Below are 24,192 nucleotides of genomic sequence, written 5' to 3'. Positions count from 1 at the left end.
GTGAGGTAGTGTACATTGTGTTATTCAAGGTGTCAATATCTACATCACAGGGAAATATAAGCAATTGTACCTTATAATTTCCAATTAAAGCCCCCATTCTTACGTTCTCTAATTATCTGAAATTCTAATATCGTTTTGATTTTCTCCCTTAGTTGAGGAGTGAAGTCATAAAACTTCTTTTGAAATATGATCTGTCATCGCACTTGAGTGGAAAGAATGCCTGAATGTCAGGTTCTGGTTAGACAATAATGTAGGTGTTGTTGGACAAGTTGTAAAGTGTTGAAGTGGTTGTCTTGTGCATGTGATATTACTTGAGATGACAAGGAAATACTCTTAAATGAATTCTCATTACCATAGTCATGCAATGGGCTGTCTCACGTTACCATAGCCTTGCAGTGGGCAGGGCCATGCCGTTGGAGCTCCTGTGCATATCTTGTTGGCATGTTTCATGTATGATTTGATTTGTCCCTGATTTGCAGTTGCATTCAAAAAGACATGTTCTTGCTATTGGTTATCAAACTGTTTTATGTGAAAGTCCTTGTTACTGTGGAATATTAAATGCATGTGATATGACTGTTATATGCAAGATGCACATGCTTGCCTTGGGTGTCAGCCTGTTTTTGTAAATGTGCCTGTGTTTCAGCAAGATTATTGTGATGCACCTGAATGGTGTCTATTTAAATCATAACCGTATGCCATTTTCACTGGTAGCTTTCTGCATCCTCCGTATAGGAATCCATCTTCCACATCACTTTTTTGCACAACGTACAAAACAGTGTTGTTGAAATACCGTGCATCTGCGTCCATTTCACACACTGGTGTGGAGATTGTTCTCTCCTCTGATTGCTCATATAAGTGGTTTGATGTTTTTGATGTCAGTTGCCCAAACATTTGTGTTAATGCAGATAATGGGTGTAAAATCCTTGATCCGTGTCAGACACATAATGTGATTTCGTACATAAATGTTTTTTGGACGAAATAAAAAAGTATATAACTTTATGCATAAAATGCCAAACGCTAAAATGAGCACACCAAAAAGAATAGATATAGAATTCATTTATGTGTACTAATACACTTGGCACTCGATTCTTCTGACATCACACTGCGCTTAGAAGCATACTGTGTGAGGCCATATGCTAAGTGTACATTCCACTGTATACAAGTATGGCAACTGTGGGCCTAGAGATGTTTTGTGTTTGCTTTTTTTCCCCTCTTCCCCACTTAATGCACCCCTTCCCTCTTTTTTGGAATATTGTTCATAGTAATCTTTCACTGTGACGTCCAGTGGATTCATGCAGGGATGCGGTTCACAGTGAACGCAATCCTCTGATACGCTCGCACATCGACAGAGGTATTTTTCAGACTGCGAGGGATCTGGAGCACTGCAGTGACCTAAGCGCACTATTGAGGGATGGAGCTTCGCTCACGTCATCCGAGCTCCTTGCAGGCGCCTGATGATTCAGTGTCGACGAGAGGGGCAGGAAGAGCAGCTCCTGTCGGCATGCCCATCCCTGTTCCTGGCCAATTTATTCTGCCACTGTGGGCTCATAGGCATAATCGTCATCGTCTGATGACGCGGCGCAGATTGAACCCAGGCTGTGGTGCTCAGCTTGCACATAATTTGAGTGCACTGAGCTAATTGGGAGCCCTGTGTTCTGATTTTTTTCCAAACCAGTCTACAAACTGTGAAAATGGCAGTGAGGTGTGTAAGACCACAGGTGAGTCTGAGACAGGACCTCTCATTTTTGAACTTTGTGGAACCATATAAAATGCTGGAGCAGATCTATTTTCTCTTACAGGAAACATGCATTCTCTCTTAGAGATCTGACTACAGCTTTAAGTTCTGGTCAGCTACATCTTTCGTAGTTTTACTGGGAGTGGGAGATAATTTCTTGTAAAAGAGAGTGGGTAGTTTAATTGGTGTGAGGCCTCTGCTTTGTATTCAGTGCATTCTTTGGGCTGTGACTGCTTTGCCTTTGTCTGCTGGTTTAATAATAATGGAAGTGACATTTCTCAAATCGCTCAATGCCCGTTGTTCTGAATGAATGAGATTGTTTTACACAAAAGGGATGCTGGATTCCGACAGCGACGAACCTTTGCATACCAATGTGCTGTCGGTGTCAATACCTGGATCAACATGGGCAGGGAGAGAAAATACAGAGCAGGACACTCTTTACTCAGAGTCTGGTTGGTGGAGTATTCTCCAAATCTCCAAAGTCTCTAAAGTCCAAAGCAGTGCATTTGCTGGTTCAGTAGGCATAGAAGTGAGACCTATTTGCAAGGTTAAATCTGAGAGCAGCTTACTGGACAGGGCTAAAGTGGGCTGCTCTCCTCATCTCCTGCTTGTCTTCTGCTATGCACTGTGTCTTGTTTCTGGCACATAGAGTACATGATGTATGTCTCTTTCCTCATTGGAATTGACCTGTCTGCCCTTTGATATCATCCATGGAATCTCTCTAATAAAGAGAAAGCAGAACTACGCGAGGAGGCAGCTGGCTGGTGTTGTGATTTGCATCGCTGTTTCATACGTTTGTCCCACTGTTTCATGTTGTGTAATGTGGTCTTGCAGGCAGACCTGTACATACCCTCTCTGTGACACTGCTTGACACTGGCACCACTCACAAGCTACTTGCATTTAGAGAAATGTGTACCCAACAATGCTACTCAGGTCAAGGCTGAAAAGCATGACAGTGTTCAAGTTAGAAATTCTTCTACAGTAGGAAAAACAGCTAAATAGATGTTCCAACACTTAAAGACTGTTATATAGATGTTTCAAAACACAGATGCTGTCCTGCCTTTCTCCTTTACAAAGCCACCGCATGGGAATGAAAGCACTGTGGGAACATGATGCAGGAAAAGCAACGGCCGATTTAAAATGGAAGATTACACCCATGTATTTCTTACCAACTCATCAATAGCCTCTGCTTTCAGCCTTAACCAGCATGTCCTTTTGCGGCAAATTCCAGTTTCGAGTTTGTGTTTCCAGCATAACACACATGAATGCTGATTTTTTTTTAGCTTTTCCTCAATGCATGAAGCACACACAACCATATTTAATTTGCATTCAAGTAGGGAGGTATTTATTCACCTGCAGTGCAATATCAGTCTTAACCTATTCATTAATACTTGTGGGTAAACGTGATCGCCTCAGCGAGAGATTTCCATCCAAATCAGCTCTGGCAGGCCGACCAACTACGGCACAGACATTGGGTAAATATGTGAGGTGCAAGGGGAGTGTGAGGTCTGTATGGTGCGCGCACCCCCTCCCCCCTTATTAATTTCACTCTTTCTGTGCCGACGGGCGGTGGGAGAGAGCGCCGAGCGTGACATTGTCTGAGTGCCGACCTTATTGTCTGTAATTATGTTCAGCCTGATGCCCTGGCAGCCACTCCAGCTTTCCAGTTGATTTCCTCCTTGTCGTCTCTCGCTGCTCCAGGCATCTGCTTCTCCTGGCCCTGAGAGCGAGGCGGAGAGCAGGGCGGAGCAGGCGAGCGCTCCCGCCGCACGCAACATGTCGCGGGGGGTCCGCGGGCCCCTTTTCAGATACCGCTGACATGATGGGACACGACATGTTCAATGTAACAGAGGCCGGAAGAATGGGTTTTTTTTTTTTTTAAAATGCCATGTCGCCTGACATGCTTGCCGGGCGGCCTGCGTGCACGGTCCTCTGGAAGCGTCTTCGCGTTCAGCTCGGCATGTCGGTGAGAAACGGCCCGGGACATTTCTTGGCGGGCAGGGCTCATTCGGATCAATGAAACGCAGTATTGAAATCGTTTCACGCCTGTTTACACGGCAGAGTTTCAAATCGAAAGACCAAAGGGCCAAATGCAGAATGCAGAAGTTTCTGTTCTCTTCCATGGATATTGAACTGAGTTGCTCAAAAAAATGCACATTTTTATCATATTATTATTGTTATTGTTATTGTTTATTTTATTACTTAATTTAATTTATTATTCAATCTAATTATGTATTAGACTCATTATTTAGAAAGCTATTATTAGACTTATTAATTAGTTATCAATATTAGTCTGTTTATTAATCTAATTGTTATTTATTATTTAAACTAATTTTATTTTTATTCCTTTTTTACATTTTTATAGGGGTGTCACCCAAAAACAATTAGTCTTGGAATGATAATTGTTCTTTTAAGTTACTTAAGATATCACAGTGATGAAGCCGAATGATACAGTGGGCTATTTTAGATGGAAAGTAAGATTTATTGAATGTTGGCAGCACTCGGAGAGAAGGTAATGAAAATGCTGAGACTGACACATGAAACCAGCGATTCCCTGTGATGGAGGAGGGCATTGGTCAAACCAGTCACATGGCAGAGGCGTACATAAAGTCGAGCTCATAACATAGGATTACTGGAGACAGGGCAGCGAGCTGCGTTCCTACTGAAATAGCGATAAACAACCCAGATTGCCGTCTTTCCCTTCCCCGTCTTTCGGGCCCATCTGTATGTCAGCGCTCTCCACACCATTTGGACGCTGCCGTTGCCGACACCGTCTGGTTCGTCCGCAGTGCCAGCGCACAAGCAGTAATGAAACGGAGCGCAGTGGACACTGGGGATCCGGGCAGTCCTGCACGACAACGCCATCTGTCCAGGGGAGCGCGGCGACAGGGAGGCTGTCATCTGTCTCGGAGCCGCACGGCAGGGGAGCGAGGGCAACGCGGCAAACGTGTCAACTGCTGAGGAATGGGCGTCTCCCGCCACGCTGCAGGAGGGATGCCTCTCCTCTGCACCGCGCTGCGGTTGGCCTGTTCTTCCACGAGCAACGCACTCACTAATTTGCCTAAATTAAGCTAAATTGGGCAAAGAAAGGTCATTTGAAAAAGAAGCTAGCTGACAGCCAGCCATATTAAGTCCATTGACTTCCAAGTCAGGTTTGCCGGAATGCCCACATCAGTTGTCCATTGTGAGTGCAGCTGGAGAAAATGTACTGTATCAGTGCGGACAATGTCCTTGTGCCGAGGCTGTGGAGGGGAGGGGAGGGACAGAGTTCATCTCCATAGCTTGATGGGCAGTAGGAAGGGAGGAACAGCTCCTCAGCTTGACGGACAGGACTGCTTCTGCAATGTTTGTGTGTCCCCAGGGTAACTATAGCAACACGGCAGCAACCCGAACTGCGTCCTTGCACCAGGGGAGGGTCACATAGAAATGACTGTTCACAGCTTAGTGCCGGTTTTGTAGCTCAGTAAGCTAATGGTAGTGGTACTGAGAAAATCTAAAGATTTGACTCCTCCAAATACCCATCCAAATACACCGTCCGTCATGGCGTGGGGGTCCTGAGCTACCCGAAAGGCTCGTAAAAAGTCGTCATGTGTTTAAAAAGATTTTTATTTTTGTTTCCTGAAGGGTTTTAAATCAAAGTAGAAAACTACTCCCACTCCCAATTGGCTAGATTTAAAGGCCCTATCTGTACACAATTCAAAGCATAAATGGAACTACTGTAGCTGGTTTTAAGGAACATGATGATGAATCCTTATTGTTTCAGTTCCTGAAGGCACAGAAAAATGGTTTGTGGCCCTGTCTGCTGATTAGGCCGTGAGCTGATAAAATGGAGCCTCACTAAAAAAGGACAAGCAGAACTAGACAAGGAGGCAGATGGCTCATGCCGTGATTTGCGTCTCTGTTCATACATTCGTCCCACTATTTCGTATTGTGTAATGTGATGTGCTAATGTGATCTTGCAGGCAGACCTGTACATATCCTCTCTGGTTGACACTCACGCCACTCATAAGTGTCATGCATTTAGAAAAACATGTACCTGGCCACTCAGGTCAAGGATGAGAAGCATTATGTGTTCGAAACTGTTTTACAATAGCAAAAGCATTGTTAAATGGACGTTTGCACACTTGCGCACTGTGAAATAGCTGTTTCAGTCTTACAGTCTTAGCATTCTCCTTTACAAAGCCATCACATGGGAATGAAAGCACTGTGGGAACATGACACAGGGAAAAAGCTGGCAATGTAAAATGGAAGATAACACTGACGTATATCTTACTAACCCGCGCTGCTCCGCGCTTCCCTCTCCTGCAGACCTGAAGAAGACGCTGGCCGTGCTCCTAGACAACATCCTGCTGCGCCTGGGAAAGCTGGAGTCCAAGGTGGACAACATCATCTACAACGGCACGGGCGGCAACCTGACCAACGGCACGGGCAGCGGCACCACCGTGCCCAGCGCCGGCAACGCCGAGAAGGTCAACGTGGCAGGTGGGCAGCGGTCGCTTTCTCTCTCAGTTGTCATTCATCGTAATGACGCCTCTGGAGCCCACAAAGCCTGTCCTCCTGCCTGGGGCAGTGCACTGTACCTAAAATCAGTGTTTCTCAATCCTACTCCTGGAGGCCCCCTGTCCTGCATATCTTCTATCTATCCTTGCTGCTTGACAAATCAGGTGTGCTCAGCTAATCAAAAGTGCCACTGATGGGTTCAGTCAGGTAGGTGGAGCAGGGAAAGATGGAAAACGTGCGGAGCAGGGGGCCTCCAGGAGTAGGATTGAGAAACACTGCCTTAAATTACATTTATTCATCTGGCAGACACTTTTATCCAAAGCGAATTACAAGCTGTATGTCCTGTTTTGCATGTTCTGCATGTGACAAAATCCATTATGGGATATTCAAATCTGCTTAAAGTAGACAATATATGAATGCCTTTTGTGATGTTATAATAGGCCTGTTTACAGTGTCAGCACTACTGAACATCTGGAATGAGAGGAACTGACTGAACAGCTCACCTGGAGATTTGTGTCTCTCTTACCATGTCTACACACCTGCTTATTAGTGTGAGGTCACTAGACATAGAGAACGTCAGGAGCACACACATAGCAAGGCATTCCGCACCTCCCCCCAGCAATTAACGGAATGCCGGGGGATTATGGGAAGCATTAGCTCTCCCAGACTCCACTCGTCCTTTGTTACTTTGTGTTTTTAATGATTCACTCTGAGCACCTGACGCGCGCTTAACTGGAATTCTTGGGACGGGATTTCCCTCGGAGAGGCGGCCTGTTTCCAAGGCAGCGGTGCCGTTGCCTCAGGTCGGTAATCAAGCGCTGGCCTGGCTTGCCTCTCGGTCCACAGAATCCAGTACAGCAGGCTGACTCTGAGTGCGTGGAATGCTGGGAAGGCGGGGTGGGCCGCTCCAGCTGTGTTCTCCTCTGGCCCTGATTAGAGCCAGGAAATGGCCGTCAGAGCAGGGAGGTCACTAATCAGCTCTGCACATCTCACACAACAACAACACAATGCGAATCAGCAGCAAGACGTGCACACAAGGGATTGCTTGCATTGCAAGAGAGCTGTTGATACCAGCAGGACATCTCATTAACTGTCATTGTTTTAACTGAAAGCCACGCCAGATATCCTTAGCTAGGCAGACGGTCTATGTGTATGTTTGGTAGACAGAACGTCTAACATAATGTGCTACTCCATTACACATTATCCAGATTGGTTTCAATTGTAGGAACTGGATTGATAGTATGGTGGTGGAAGAAAGACTCTGATGTGCTATTTTCTCGCTGGCGGATATAGCTCCACTCCTGTATAAATGCTTGTAGAGTCACCCAGTGCGCTGTGGCGTTTCACTGGATGGTGCACTCCAGCTTTCCAGAGGCTACATTTACACGGCTCTATTCTTCCCCAGTCACCACACTGCCAAGCTCCAATAGCTTAATGACTCTCCTACCTTCACACAAAAAAAAACTCCGGTTTGCAAAGGGCGCTCTGTCTCTGCCGGAGCACAGACAGCTCTTTTAAAAGACCACAGGCCCTTCATAACACAAACGAGGAATCTCATTTGTGCAACATACTCCTTTTTATTAGCTCTTATTGATTTTCCCCACCGTTTTTTTTAACATGATGAATTTGCAGCTGAGAAAATGAAAAGGCTTGTTGTTTTGGGACCTGGGGACTGAGTTTCAGTCGGTGGTGGAAGTTTTGAGCCTTTTGAATGGGGATTTCTTTTGTTCAAGTGCAATTCAATTGAAATTAAATTATGATTATTGAGTTACTTACTGGAATGACCACAGTAGGAACTTTTCCCTTCTTTATGATTCAGCCCCTGTCATCGAAACAATTGGATTTTTATTATCAGCTCGCTGCATAAATTTTGTATGATCAAAACTTCCAGCCACACCAAGAATATGAGATGAGGGGTCACAGTAAATCGATGCTGTATCATCGTCTGTGCTGAAAATACCCAAGGACTTCTTGTTCCACGTCTGTGTAATGCAACCAGAGCCATTTGATATATTTAAAAGATTACGATTCAGAAAGTATCACCCTCCTGTTCCATTGCATGAGCTTCTGAAAGTAATTTCAGTCTTCATTTAAACATCCCAGCACTTGCTGTGGGAAGTACAAGTCTGGCAGTGACAAATATGAAGTAATCGAGTGAAGAGCACTACACTACAGCAACTGACTTAGCCAATACTCAGAGTCTCAGAGCTTGGAATGTGAACTGAAAGGAGTAACACCCCCCCCCCCCCCCCCGCCTGAAGAGCAGGCTTTCACAGGGGCAGGGTGAAGTGGCGCATGGCGGCATCAGTTTGGAGAGTCGCTGACATTTCTCCCGTGCCGTCTATCCCTGCCATCTGAAGTGCCACACTTCCCGGGCCAACGTCTGGAAAGCAATTACAGAGATAGGATCAGGACAGCGCGGTGGGGCACGCTCGGTGACGGAAGGAGCGGTATCGGGTTGTAGCAGGCCGCCCAAAGAGTGGCGCATCATCATCCCAAAAGCGTGTCCTCCTGCAGCGTGCCGTCCGGCAGCGTGTTTCTGAAGTAGCGCGCTATGATAGAGAGGCCACTAGAGCAGCGCCTCAGATGAGCGGCAAACAAGTCAGGCCTGGTCAGATCTCCCCCTTCACCGGCACCCTGCTGCAGCACCAGCTGATGCTACAACCCTCTGAGTAATCATTCAGGATGCAGCTCAACAGCTCCTGGATCCAGCCCTGCACCAGCGGGGCTCGGAAGCTTCATGACATACGAGAACTCTGGTCTCCGATTGAAATGCCGGGTGCTCTGTGCATGGTAACAAACACTTATGGGTTGATATCCTTTTCAGCTCATGTAATGCTAAAGGAAGACTGGGGAAATCCAGCCTAGAGGCTTTGCACTCCTTTTTACCAGTGTTCTCAAGGTCTACTGCGTCTGTTTAAAGATTCAGAACTAGTTAAGCCCCTAAGGAACTATTTTGACAGTGACTTGATAGGCAAAGATATTTAGTGGTTACACTCTACTCAAATAACTTCTACAGAACAGCCATGTGGTAGGGGCCAGCAGGGGCCCAATTGAATTTTTATTTCCCTGTGTTTCTTAAGAAAGATTGATTGCATAGGTTTCCACCACAGCTTGCATTAAAAGTCAGAATTATTAATGTGCAGCAATTATTCATTTATACTTCTCGAAATGCAGGCAGAAAGGAAGGCTTAACATATCTGACTATATTTTAGTATTATTGGGAATGCAAATTGTTGAGACCAAAAATCATCTGAAAGCTTTAGTTATCCAAAGCAAGCTTTTGAACAGAAGTATTTCATTCTTTTTGTCCATTTTGTTTTATTATTTTTTGGCTTTTGTAGTATTGTAAATGGCTATTGTAGTCATGAAATTGTTGGTGCTGTAGTTTAAGTGTTCTTTTCTGGTCTGATTTTATTCTTCACCATTTAAGTACATAATGACATGAAGTTTTTTTGTACTTTAAAATGTAATGTTTTAGAAGATGTTTCAAAAGAGACTGTTCCTTTTAAAACGAAAAGTCTAGACCCTCAAAATTCATTTACTTGCAAATGTTATTTCTCATTTTGTGAGAAGGCAGGGTTTTGAGTTCAGAACTCCAACAGATCATTTATGACATGAAGCATTTTTGTTGTTTGAAGATAAACCCACAGCAGTACTGTGAGAGCGTTTCTCTCTGAGCCTCTGAATGGACACTATTGTATCCGAAAGCCTCCAATAATTCAACGTGTGGCAGAAATGGCCACAGCATAGCTTTGTCCCTCTGATTTTATTGGTTGCAATATCTAGAATGCCTCTCCTACAGAGAGCTCTGCTCTCAGTTTAACCTCTGTATCCCTTATATGGAACACTGAAATGTGGCAGTTATTACATCCCCAATGGAGCATTTCAGCTCTCTTTTGTTGCCAGCATCCAGAGTGCTTGGGAGAGGGTTAACCACATAAACAACCAAAGAAGGACTTCAGTGGATTGACTGTGGCCATGTTTGGAAGGAGCACCAGACATGCACCACATTTCTCTTGATGTGCTCCTTTGAAAAGACTAACATAAAGGGAACTAACCGTCATTGCAACGGCTGAGAGAGGCATTCATTTGGCGGCGTTCACGGTACGCCGGGTGCCTTTGTCCTGGCACCCCTCTACAGCCAGCCCTGGCAGCCCGCACCCGTCTCAGGTGGCTCTTGTACCTGGCACACAGGGACATGCCGCGCTGTAGGGAGGGTCTTTGTGGCTCCGCCGTTGGGTCTGTAATGTGAGAGCGCGGTACTTGAACCCGGGGTTTCTCCTGAGGAGAGCTTCTCCTTCAAAGAGCCCCCTTATCTGACGGATCCATCTGGCCTCCTCTCCTCTGCCGCTCAGCAGGACTCGCAGGGTATCGATCTGATGAAAGCCCATCCGTCTTTGTCAGGTTAAAGATGTTTAAATCCCATCAACGGCGACCATCAGGCAGCCAGCGTACAGCAGGAATGGTGAAACCAGTGCCACGTTGGTCTCTGATGGCTTTATATGGGGCTGAAAGTAGAGGCGATGGCAACAAAATCGGGGGGTGTGTGTCTGTGTTGTGGTAATCAATCACTCCGAACGTAATGTAATCTATTATCATAACGTAATCCCTTACCTCAAATGTAATTGTACACTGACAGCTTGATGTAATGGTGATGACAAGCCCGGCTCTGAACTCCTAAAATCCAGCTGATGGTTTTGTTTTCCCTCTGGACTCTTTTTGATAGGTGTTGATGTGTCTCTTGGCTCGGCTTCCAGTGATTTGTGGCCAGTCTAGGTGCCCTGCCTGCTGGCTGGTGGACTGAATGGCCCAGTTTGACTCAGGATGGCCTATCGCTGCCTGAGTAATAGATGGCATCGCTGGAAATGTGGTCACCCAGGAGTGATGAGTTCTGAAATCTCAGTGACCCTCAGAGGTGCTCTGATGCCTCAAAAGTCTCAAAAGGCTCAGGAACTCTGGTGCATCAATATTTGTAAGGGAAGTTGGAATAAATTTTACACCCTTCTTTGATATGAAAACAGAGTCAGCAAAGGGTCATTAAACAAAATCAGAAAATGGCTTGGCCTCATAATTCAATAAAGAATCCAAAACAGTCTTAGTTTTTGTGACTTAGTCAGCAGTAAGTGTTTATGTAAATATGATGTAAAATGTGCATGTCATGAAGAAAATAGCATTGCCTTCACACTATGATTTAATCACTGCCTAAATGAAGCGCTCTTGCCTTGTTATGGCTAAATTAATTCTATTATCAAGAAAAGTACCTAATTTTTGCCCTGTGTTCTGATTTTCAACAGCACGGGTCCTTGTGGTGAAGGGGTTATTCTCTTTCTGTAGTCCTCTGTGATCCTAATCAATACTAATCAGGTGCTGAGGGGTGCTGTCAGCCACACAACAGTACATAAATCACCAGTGGACGCAATCCAATCTGAAGTGTCTCTTACACAAATCAAAATCCATTTATTTCTCTAGTGTTTTGCCAACAGTTTACTCTCTTTCAAAGTATGACAAAATGAGCTGAAGTCAAGTGTTTGCACCCAAAATATTATTTGCCACACCCAAGGGGTTATATAAGTATATAAATGCCATGCTCAAAACAATGTGCTCCATGCATGGAGGGGCCTGCTTCTCAGTCGCTAACTAAACAGCTACATGTAGCAACAGTGCCCTTTTACTCGTCAGATGGATGTAGTTTTTAATCTGGAGAGCAGGCCTGTCTCAGTGCCTTGATTGTAATTGTCTGTTACTGTAGCATGTAGTTCAAATTTTGATTCAATCAGGGCCATGTTAGACTTTTGCCGGTGGGTAATTTGATTTCGCACCCAAGGGCCAGAGTGAAATGCACTAATGGGATAGAGCTTGTGGATCGCTTTCACTGTGTGTAATGAAGCTCTCTGTCTGTCTTCTCTGCCTCTGAGGGAAAAAAACATGATGTGATTACACACAGAGTGTTTGTGTGTGTTTGGTTGAGTGTGTGTGTGTGTGTGTGTGTGTGTCTCTCCGTAACAACGTCTGTACATGCAGCTGGCTGGTGATTTAGCAGGTTGTCACGATTATGTTAAAGAATGTTGGAATGGATTTGCCAAGTTACATAATTATGTAATGCTTGTTAGCAGAACGTGTCCAATATATCCTTGAGCGCAGCAGCCATCCATCATTCCACCCCACCACTCCACTAACCTACCCTGTGTGTAAAGTTTACACTAGTGGTCATCAATGATGTGCAAATTGGAGCTTTGGTAACTGTTGGAATTTCCCAGGCTGTGATGCCCCTTGCCCATCTCTCTTCAGTCCTTAGCTATTCACGTCTTGTTTGTCAAGCTGAAGTCACAGCACTGTGAGGGCAGAGCGCAGTCCACACGCATCTGTCTCTCAGCACACATTGGTGCTGGGGGCTGGTATGCAGCACTGAGAAGGAGAGGGTGGGGGGGGGGGGGGGGGGGGGGTTTGGTGAGAAAGCAGAGCAGACAGTTTTGGAGGCACTGTGATTGCAGTGTTAACAGTGCACATACTGCCACAGAGCCTTAGCTGCATTCTGCTCAGCTTGCATCATTAAAATTTAAGATCTCAACCAAGATATAAGCTTAGCATCGGCACTGTGATTTCATAATTACGCCTGTTAGTTGGGATCCTCAAATGCAAGCATGCATGAAGGCTCTGGGCCTGCATCTCTCTCTGAGTTTGCCTGGTCTCTTTTTGGGCTCACCTGGCTACTTCTTATATTCAAACAAACTGGGGAAAACCCTTAATTTTAGTCAACTAGTTACATCAAATCAATGTTTAGTAACCTTTATATTACATCATTGGCATTTAGCAGACACCCTTATCCAGAGCAACTTACATCAGATATGGTTGCAACGTTAATCCATTTATACAGCTGGATATTCATTGAGGCAAAAACCCAATTCACTGGGTTAAGTGCCTTTCCCAAGGGTACAATAGCCCAATTTTTGACAGCCAGTTGGCTACATATTTCATTACTGCAAAAGTACAAAAACATCAATATTATGTATATGTGTGGGTTGCTATAGTCTGTACTTTGTGTAGAAGTGAAGTGCAGTATCTGTCACTGCTGTGACGATTTTGGAAGCCTGCAAATGGGAGCGGCGGTCTGTGCCCCTGGCTTCACAGAGCACTGTGGTCTCTCTCAGCAACACGCTGTGACTTGCTTCACTCGGTGACCCGTGCCCTGTGTGAGTGGGAATCAGCTACTGTGCCTGATCAGCAAGAGCTCCCTGTCTGAGAGATACAGGCCACAAGAGGGACAGGGAACGAGGCTTCGTCTGGACCGCTGAGCTCTGAGGCTCTGGAGCGGCTCGGAGCCTGGCTGTCCTCTCCACACGCTGCAGACCGGGGTCAGCACCACACCTCTCCCCAGTGTCGCTCACTTAGTTTTCATTTTGGACACTGCTGACCCGAATTCTCGCGGTTCCCATAGCACTGCGCCAGGTGGCTAACAGCGAGTGGAGATGTGTGAGGCATAGCTCTTGGCGCATTTGGGAATGCATTGTTTTCTGAGCCTCCAGAGCTTTTCACAGTGTTAGCGATGCGAAATCTTGAAAGAACTGAAGAGCCCTGCTGTATCTCTGAATAAACTTTGTCCGCTGCACAGTAATACACAACCATAGAATGCAGAGCTCTGGGTGGGGGAGAAAGAAGTCAAGGGGGGGTTGTAATTAACACGTTTCATGAGGTTTTGAGTTTTGCTTTCTGGTGCTGAGAATAGTTGTTTCAATGTCTGTCGTCGTCGCTGCGAATTTTGACGTGCTGATCGTTTCCATACTCTCTCTAGTGCTCGTGCCCAGATTCGCTCAGCTGTAAACGGCTAAAGAACGTGATCTGCACTGTGTCAGGACCATTCCAGGGAACTGCTAACAAAGTGCAAAGGGTTGTTTTTCTCCCGTGAATGGGCTGGCGAACACCGGCAATGGAAATCCTGAGGGATAATGTGATGGTGTGTTCCAGTTATCATTATAGATACCATATGGACTATAATTTCAACGGAAATGCACTGAAGCAAGTTGCCTGGGTCTTTTACTGTGTGGGAGGGGAAAGGGTGTGTCACATGTGTCTGTGGCAACCTGTTTCTAATCAAAATCTGTTTTTGCACTCATGTTTATCATGGATCTGATGGAGATCCAGCGGCACATGTTGTTTTTTCACGCCAAATGGAGACGCAGCCTCTTTCCAGAAACAGCATTCATATTTGGTCTTGAGCACAAAGGCTTTCCTAAATGCAGCTGCGAGCATCCTGGCTCTCTGACACCTCTCAGAGGGAGGATGTGATGGGAACCGCTGGTTCCATTCAACAGTCCCTGTTTCCCGCGCTCTGTCCTGCTCTCCCTCATCCCAAGTCCGACAGCCCCCTTCCCGATCAGAGCTCTGGATGGGAATCGTGAGAGTGTCTGGAGACACCCGCAGCCCGACACGTGTGCTCGGCAGTGCTCTCTTTCCCCGCATCTGCTGCGTTATATCTGAGCCAGAAGAGGGGCATATCTCAGCACTGTGTCATAACATACTATAACTCCCCTCAACCAATGGGAATGGTGCCTGACTGAAGCTGAATAAATCAAAACAATTGGCCTCAATTTTCTGTATTCACATTTGAAGATATGTGATCCTGTGATCTTTTTTGTTTTTGTTTTTTTTTTTTTCTATGCAATTTTATAGCTTTAGTTTAATAGTAAGTGTTAAACAATGCCCCTAGTGTCAACTGCTGTTTTTTGGCTGCCCCCATTAAAAGCTGGTTGTATTGATGTTCCGCCAAAGGAATATGTAATAAGAGCTGCCTGAGTCTGGCCAAGAGAAAGCTATCTGTTAAGCCAATCAATGAGATGAATATCAAGTCTCATCTTAGTTTTTATGTTTCCTTAAGGAAAACACTGAGAGTGTTAGATTGTTTGCTCTACATCCAGTACTGCAGTGACTGGCTCCAGTGTCTCTGTTGAATTGTCTGTTCTCTGGAAGCGCAGAAGACCACAGCTGGCTTGAGAAGATCCGTGTGGTGCTGTCAGAGCCAGAACAGGCTCACTCCTAGCATTGTCTCTCCCCGGTTTAAATATAAGGTGGTCTGAGTCCTAAATTACACTGACATGCTCTGCTTGGGGCTTCACATTCATTGATATAGACTGGGTAGGGGATTGGGCTCCCATGGATGACTCTGTCTCGGCTGTCTCCCTTCCAGCAGGTTTCCCAGCTCCTCTTGCTCTGTGTCTCAGAGGGGTGTTATCCACACTGTCACTTCCTCCCTCGCCAGCTCTTGTGCCTAGTCTCATTACCCCGCTTTTCGGCATTCGGCTGAGAAAAGTTTGTCACGCCTCAGAAATAATAGCGCAGACTTTCTGCTGGCAGTGAATCCCCGGCTTGTTGTGATGCAGTTTGCCCTGTGTGTCCGTGCCACGGCTCTGAGACGGGACTGGATGACATCTCCGGATCAGCGTGAATCCAGCGGGCAGGCCGAAGCAGACTCGTGCTCCCGCGGATCCCCGCGTATGTTGCTCAGCACGCTTAAACACGATGTCGGTGGACGAGGAGCGCACCGGGAAGGTCTCCGCAATGGCACCGCTCTCGCTGCACCACAACTTCATCAGTGTAAGGAGGTTGTTTGGTGGCTGTGCCCTGGTTATGGTCCTGGATCCCACTCACACCTGGAGCTGGCTGTGCAGGAGTGCACCTGAGACAGCTGTGAATAAATGGAAGGTTTTGCATTCCTTGTTTCGGGCTGTGCCTCATGTGTCCTGCTGTCTCTGAGGAGGAAGGTTATTGTCTCACAGAGGGATCAGCAGGTATGCCCTGATGCGTTTATCCAGCCCTTTAAAAAGACAGTTGTTAAAGAGCATCTTCTGAAAGCCAACACCTGGACAACAGTATAGCAATAATGAGTCTCACGTTGAGGCCATGAAGGAGTGAGCCCTCTGGCTTCCCATGAGGAGTGGTGTGAGATCTCCCCAGTCCGTGACCTCACAGAAGCAGAGCTTTCTTTTCTGCTTCTGCGTCCTCTTTTGTGTCTGTGTGTCCCCCCATGTCACAGCCCGTGATTAGCTTCTGTGACCATCCATTCCGTAGCATTAGTCACCCAGTGTCTGTGATTGTGCAAAATTGCAGTCCCTTGCAGTATTTTCAGGTCTGTCTGCCATGTCTTCCGTGTCCCTCTTTCTGGGAGTGTAAAACGCTGTGGCTCTCCACTTTTCTTAGAAAACAGGATGTGTTTGTTTAAATTTCTATTTATAAAGTGTACGCTGTTCCTGTCTCCCTTTTTTGTTTAAAGATGAAGAATAGCATGCAGTCATATTTTATTGGCTGCTTACTGTTGTGTTCATTTAGTGAAGAGCGTATCTAATACATTGTATTCTGCAAGGTACATCATGCCACACTTCCATCATTAGCTTGCATTGTTGTGACAAGGCTATTGGTTAGCACCATGCATAAACATGCTATGTCTGAGGATGTACATAGGAATGACTTGTACCAGGGGGAAAAAACTCCTCAGATTAGAACTCCTGTTAGTTTTTAATGCTGCTCTTGACATTTAATTATGTGCAGCTGTTTAAAGATTAATTTGTGGCAACACCTCTGCTGTTGATTGGAGCAGCGTCTTTCCTTGGTATTTTGGTTTATTTTGGTGAAATATTGCACTTTGCTGCAGATCGTCTCCTGTCGCGTCCCTCAGCTGTGGTTGGGCAGACTCCTTTTGTTTGGCAGCTGGATTGAAAACCCCTAATGCATTTGCATCTACTCGTTGCCCAGGATGCGTTGCCCCGGGAAACAGTGCCTAAAGGGTCCTGTTTTATTGTTACTATGCTGCCAAATTGCCCTGTTATTTTTCTTGCTCCGTATTGTCTTCCCAGACGCTCAGGCAACTGATCGGGGTCCAACCTTCTCTTGTCGAATGTCTCTTGTTATTCAGGCATTGTCGTTCTCAGCACAACTGCAAAACAGAAAACAGAATCCGTCATCAAAGACCTGGGCACAGCCACTGAACTCTAGCATGGGTCAAAGGAAGTGGGTGATTGTAAAGTTACAGTACGGGGAAAATGGCAGCACCTGATTTACTGCTGCGGCAATTTGAACTTTGTGAAAACCTCAGCTTTTACAACGCTGCTGTAAAGTGTCATTTTATAAAAATCGGTGCGCTGGTAATGTGGGTAATTATTTTGCAAGCTGTGCAGCGTTTTTGTAAGTGGAATCCTCGATGGTTCCACTAAATGTAACAACATGACAGCACTATAATAAATGTCAAGGGCTGTTTGGAAGGGGCTGTGCACACACTCTTAATCATACCTGGATTTGAAAGTGCGTAATCTTTATGCTCTTCATCTATCACCCTCCCCACTGTCAGCCTGACATTAGCGATTTGTTCTGTGGAATTTCGCCTTTTGAAGTTTGATGTTGTAAGATATTGTTCATTAGAAATGGTGCCTTTTTCCACCACTCAAACTTGGTTTTGTTTTGCTCAGAATGGCACAGGAAAAAAAAAACAGTTGAGTTCCATCTACGTGTGCAAGCTGCAGGGCTGACTGAATTGAGCGGTAATTTTTTTCATTCTCTTTTTGTCTTTGAAGGAGTCCTCTGGGGTTTGGAGACAGAAACCTTTTTATAGGGATTTACTTGTCAGCACAGCTTGGCACGAGGTCGTGTGACTTATACGGGGAAGTTAAAATTATATTTCTCTATGGCTGAAGATGGCTGAAGGTTTAACAAAGAATCTCCCATAGTGCACCCTGTCAGGTTTCTGTTGTGAGTGAATTAATGCTGATCTGGAGCAGAATATCAAGGTCAGAGCTAAGGGACCATGTAGTAATTTTGTTTAGAATGTGCGCACTGTTGGATGATGTAATGTAAGGGCGGGACAGAGGAGGGGAAGTCATTGTCTTATAAGCAGCGTATAGCCAAGCCTGTGTCACTTTAGTTTCGCAATAAAATGCTATTTTTATGGCAGGGCATTACCAAAACCAAGAGATACTTGAGAGGAATTGTTTGGACAGATTCCACTCTAGCCCCAAATCATTCTGCTGACTATACCTCCCCCCTGCCCCTACTCTGTTCTGGTGATCCAGCAGTCTGCGTCTTCCCGGACAGGAAACTCATTAAGAGATGTTATTCTTGTTGTGTTTGGGTCCTTCCATCCGCGCAGACAGGCTTCACTGTAATGGAACTGTGGACATACCTAATGAGGACAGTACTTTTGAAGACCTGACAGCTTATCAGACGTCTCCTTGTATTCTGCAGCTCACTTTTGCTGCCGTTATGCTGCTCTACAGAATGAGAAGTGGCACAATGTCCACAGTGTCTTCCAATTTAAATTTTTATTCCTATATAAATTGAAGGCCAGTGTTTAGAGGAAAAATGCCTAGTTTTTCTCGGTTGATGATAGTTGGAATAACAGCCAACCTCCTGCTTGTCTTGCTGAGACCAGCGCTGTGTGATTTCTCTCAGTTACACAAATTAGGCAGATTTATCGTGGATGAGCTGATTTGACCCACGGTCTGCATCGGATATGCAAATCATGTTTTGCTTTTAGAGGGGATCCAGATGATGTCAGCATATATAGGACACCCTCCTCCACCCTCCACCAGCCTTGGATGGCCAGCAATGAATCCACAGAAGCTAATGCCACATCAGTAATGAGCTAAAGAGGCAGCGCTGTCAGTTGTAGTGGAAAGAAAAAGTATAAAAAAAGTAAATAAGTAGATAAAACAATTAAAAAATGCTTAAAATACAATTGTAACATTCTGTACTGTTTCGTCTGCTTACTCAAAGTCAGTAAGTGTTTGTTTTTGTTCTATTCAATTACTGAATGTAGGAGAACACAATTAAGATTGCAATCGCCTGCTGGCTCTTCTCCATAAGTCACAGTAAAGTCCGGGCAGCACCAGCTTGTCTGGCTGAAAAAAAAAGTCACCGACAACCCCAGTGGGGCTGCGCTGGGAACAGTTCAGGAAGTGAAAGCAGCGATGCACTCTCCCACATATTGGACAGAGTTCATAGTGCTCTGTAGGGGTCAAGAGATGAAATGAAAGCTTGTCTTCAGTGAGATGGTGGGTGGTACTGCCAACCCTCATGCATTACAGTGCTGGCAACATAAGTAATCATTAATTTGCTTACCCATTCAAATGTTACAGATAAGATGGTTAATCTATAACGATGATAATATTCCCTGTTAAATATGCGATAATCAATTGTGGTGCGAGTTCTCAGAATCCACTGTGGACCCTGCGTTTGTTCATTGTTCATAGCAGTAAAATATTATCTTGCATTTTCTGATAGCAGAATTTTAGAATTTTAGACTCTAATAATATCCTGTTCACATGTAATTACCAAATGTTGAGATCAGCACTAGAAATAATGTTTAACACCTACCTAGATCGATAATAGAGCTTTATATTTGACACAAAATGACAAGAGAGAAACAAAATCTCAAAATGGCAGCACAACCCTTTCTCCAAAAGAACTAAACAAAAGTCTAAATTTTTTGTCTCAATGTTGTCACTTCAGTTGTCCAGTGAGGCATACTCCAGTAATGTCTACGTTTCTAAGGAAGTCCTGTTTAAATGCATTTGAATATCCCTCAGAAATATGCTGTCACACATCTTTCCTTTTTTAGCATGGGCATGCTTACTTTCCAAATATTTTGACTCATATTATGTACAATACAAAACTTGCTGTTATTCGTTTGGTTTTTGTTCTTACTTTTACAAAAACCATAGTGATTCATAAAGCAGTTATTTTTTAGCATTCCTCTTTGACACTATGTGCAAGATGACTGTGCAAGATGACAGTGCATGTCTTATTGTTCTTTTTTATATATGGAATGAGATACCCCACTGTTTGTGCCAGATGGAGAATTTCTAATCTGTGTATAGACATGCTGAGTGCTTATGCAGCTTGTTCCCTGACTCGCTTCCCCCACCAGAGTCCCAGAGGTACCCACACACCCCAGCACCAATCCACCGAGCACATCTCCCCCTCAGGATCAGATCTGTGTTGTGGCCGAAAGCTGGGCGATCAGATCAAAGAGTCTGATGGTATATTCTCCATCATGCTCCACATTATAATTAATGTAGAATCATCGCTCATTATGGTGGGGCACTGAAATATCGAGGCTTTGATGTTTATGCTTTTGACTCACAAACAAATGGCTTGAAATGAGTGATGTCTGTTTATCCTTCGCTCCGTGATGTTCGAGTGGATGTCTCCAGCGCATCAGAACCCCCTCCCTTATCCTTCCGGCAGTGTTATCTGACCACGCCTGTGTCCGCCCTCTCCACAGATCTGCTGAATGGCGCCCAGGAGAAGTGTGAGCTGCCGCCACTGGACGGCTTTCCTCACTGCGAGGGCAAGCTGAGGGTGAGTGTTAAACTGCGAGCGGCGTCTCCAGAGCACCGCCTCTGCTGCGCGCCCATGCGGCTCGCCCCACACCCTCCCTGTGCTCTCCCACTGCCCCCATCCCCCGATAGTATCAGTGTGGGAAAACGGTCAGGCGATTACGCGCTGGTCACAAATGCTGCCATCTTGCCTGATAAGGTAGCGGAAATGCTGCTCACTGTTAGGTTTATTTCAGGTATATCTCAGGGATATGTTTACATTGAATAAAACCTATTTTTGAATAAAACCGATTCTTCTTCAAAGGCTGTAGTGAAGCACCAGCCTTTCATCGTAGAGGGTATGGCTGATTTTAATTGTCAGCATTCTGCTGTCTGTGCTTTTTCTGCAGGCTCTCCTCTTAGCCGTCCTTCTCTCACTGTTATCTGAAGATCTTTTTTGCCTGTTTAATTAGAAGATTCTTGTTGTTTGTATCGTTCTAGTGGGATGATGGAAAGTTCACAACCATGACCACATTTCTTTAAATAATTTTGCTCTCTTGATATTAATCCTATCCTTTGAAGACATTGACTCTTTAATCCAGAAAGGTTCATAATAATGTGTCAGTAAAAAAAAAAAGAAAAAAACACGATTGTGTTTCGTCTCCCACACAAATCCTTTTAATATCCCTGACGATCTTCGGATGCACTTGATGGCTTCACACGTAAATTGGGTTGTTTATCAGAGAGGATGTCCAAGCAGTTAGTAATCCAGTGCACTGAAATATCCTTTCTGAGGAGCTGGAAATCTTTAGATCATGGGATGTTTTCTTCAAGCAGACATAGACTTTAACAGTCTTGCTGCTGACTTTAAATCTTAGAACAAAAAAAAAAAAATCATCATGTGCTACTCAGGCAGGGCCAAACCACAGTCTGTCTGTAACACATGGATGTGTTTTCCATCTGATCCTGGTCTAGAGCTCCTTTTCCCCTTCACTTCTGTCACTGAAGCTGCTGCCATTAGCCACAAACAGTATATTTGTAGTTCTAAAGAAAGGGTCCGCTTTTGCACTGTCATAAAAATTTTGAACATTTTCATGAATAGGACACGATACTGCTTCATATACAGTCAGTCAAAATGAATTCAACGGATAATTTTCACAGGTGACGTAATAATGGAATAAATGTAATGTAATAATTTGTAATAATGTAATAATTTTCAGTTCAAAAACTAAGATCATTTTCGTAACTGACACTTATTGCACTGTTTAATCACCACTCCATTCTTTCCACCCAAATTGTGTCAGGTATGTAGGCATGGGCAGGGATTGTAGTAACACACAGACACACACAACACAACACCACACAAAAGGCAAGCATTGATTTACTGTATGTATATGCCTGTTGAACTATAACAAGAAAAACCGTTACTGTATTTGGATAGTTCATTTGTAGTGCTTTTCTGCAAATTGAATGCAAGCACTGTTTTAGTAATATTTTTCCCTTTATATCCAGTACATCTTACATTACCTTACATTCATTTAGCAGATGCTCTTGTCCAGAGCGACTTCCAGCACAACAGAACAGAAGTACATCCATTCAAGTTAAATGAACAGACCAGGCTGACCAGATGAGATACATCTATTAAGAAGTGACTGAATGTACCCTTGTGTTTGTGCACTAATAAATTATGAATTATTATAGGATATAACTTCATAAACAATGTATAGTGAATGACAGTAGATAATGTAAATGACGTTTATTGAAAATACTTTATAATAATTTATATCCAGCTGACAAAGTACTCACCATCTTGTTGTACTATAGTTGAAACTTGGTTGTGGCAAATATATAATGTCATATGCCACTGTCTTGATAACATTATGCTTACAACTTTATTATGATGTAAAACCATACTGATGTAAGACTACATCCAATCATATAACAAAAATGTAGATGTAGCAGTAATAGTGTGAGCAAGAGGTAGAACCCAAGGGAGGTCAGATTTGAAAAAACTGTAAGAACTATGTTGTATGAAGACTTCAGTGTAAAGAATTTGAGTGTGAGTGTGATTGTATTCATGGAGGAGTTCCTGCGGATAACTGTCAGAATAGCCTAGCGGTGTTCGTGTGCTTGCAATTCTTTCTGGTGTGTGTGTTGGGAGTTTTTTTTATTGTTATTCTCCCCACTTCTTCAGTGGATGAAGGATATGTGGCGGTCGGACTCCTGCTACACCAGCTACGGTGTTGACGGCTCCACCTGCTCCTTCTTCATCTACCTGAGCGAGGTAAGTCCACAGGGGCATCGCTCATAAGACCTGAGCATTGTAATGCAGTTTGTGTGGAGCTCGAAGTGTTTGCCTGCTCTTTGTGTATTCAAAGTATTTCCTGCAAGTATTTCCATATGACCTTGGAATATAGATGTGCTGTATTTCCCTGGGAGTATTCGCTGTTTTATGGTGTGCAGAAGTTAAGGTACAATATAAGAATATTAAATAATGTCTATTCAATTTACCTGGTGGGTGTTTACACAGATTTATGTATCAGTTGTTTGAATGTTTGGATAAAAATACTTTTGATAGAATAGCATATATATATATATATATATGAGACATGCTTTCAATTTTTGTTTTATTGTTCAGGTGGGTCATTTAGAAAAGACAGCTTTTGTCTGAAGTATGAACCCTGGAGGGTGGAGGGCAGTTGTTGGGCGATGCATTCTTTCCGTGCTAGCAGGACACCCAATCAAATAAAGAGAAACTGGGTGAATGACCTCATCAGCCTCTCCTGTTGAAAAAAGCTTCCTGTGGTGGGTTTCCTGTGCCGGGTCTGAAGAATGACAAATCCACCAAAAGTTGTAGTCAGTCATCAGGTTTAGTGTCAGCAGGCAGAGAGATCTTAAAACATGTTGGTGGGGTAGGCTTTGCCACAAAGTGCTCTTAATGTAATAGATTACATTGTTGTGACAAATGATGTTGTGACAAATCAGTCTTTATTCTGCAATTTGCTTCTAAAAACAAGATCAAACAGTGGTTGCAATAACGGTGGAATCTGTGAGGCGCTAGTCCGACTCACCTTTCTCATATATGTTCAAGAACATATATGTCTTAAAACTAAATATAGTATTGTTCAAATGATTTCATGCTCACAGCTGTATATGACAACACCTATATAATGAAGTACTTCAGATCAGAATGCTTATTTGTAAGTTATTATCATTATTCAGATGATTATCAGAATCAGGTCTACATTATACTTGGGGGGAGTACGGTACCATATTTGACTGCCTTGGCTCAGAAAAAGCAGGCTCAAAAGTGCCCATTACCTGCCCCATGACAAGTACCTACTAGTTTACAAGTATGTATAAAAAATTTAAAAAGCTGCATTTATATTTGCATGGCATAGATGAACTGCTCTCATAAGTTGATGAGTGATCCTTGACTGGAGAGAAAAAGTTTGATTTTGCTGCAGAGAAACTGTAGACAGCGTAATGCAAAAGAGAACATTTGAAGAGAGAACAGAACATTTAAAGCTACACATTAAATGGGAGGCATATGCATCAAACCAGGACCTGTCTTTTTTTTCTGCGATTGATGTTTTCTTACTGAAATTACACTTGCAGGAAGCAGCCTGTCAGCAGAGCTGTCACTGAGCCTTG

General features: G+C 44.2%; 1 protein-coding gene across 1 annotated transcript in view; it reads left to right on the top strand.

The window, feature by feature from the left end:
* The window catches only part of LOC118786290 (alpha-1,6-mannosylglycoprotein 6-beta-N-acetylglucosaminyltransferase A-like), a 69,113-nt gene that overhangs the window by 6,690 nt on the left and 38,231 nt on the right, over positions 1 to 24,192 (top strand). The window contains exons 2-4 of the mRNA XM_036541423.1: positions 6,044 to 6,217; positions 20,505 to 20,581; positions 22,733 to 22,822. Of these exons, the coding sequence (XP_036397316.1) occupies positions 6,044 to 6,217; positions 20,505 to 20,581; positions 22,733 to 22,822 (341 nt within the window). The remainder of the gene's footprint in view (positions 1 to 6,043; positions 6,218 to 20,504; positions 20,582 to 22,732; positions 22,823 to 24,192) is intronic.

This window comes from Megalops cyprinoides, chromosome 11 (assembly GCF_013368585.1).
Source record: "Megalops cyprinoides isolate fMegCyp1 chromosome 11, fMegCyp1.pri, whole genome shotgun sequence".
Taxonomy (NCBI): Eukaryota; Metazoa; Chordata; class Actinopteri; order Elopiformes; family Megalopidae; genus Megalops; species Megalops cyprinoides.
Note: the sequence above shows the minus strand (reverse complement) of the source record. Positions and strands in the feature narration are given on the sequence as shown.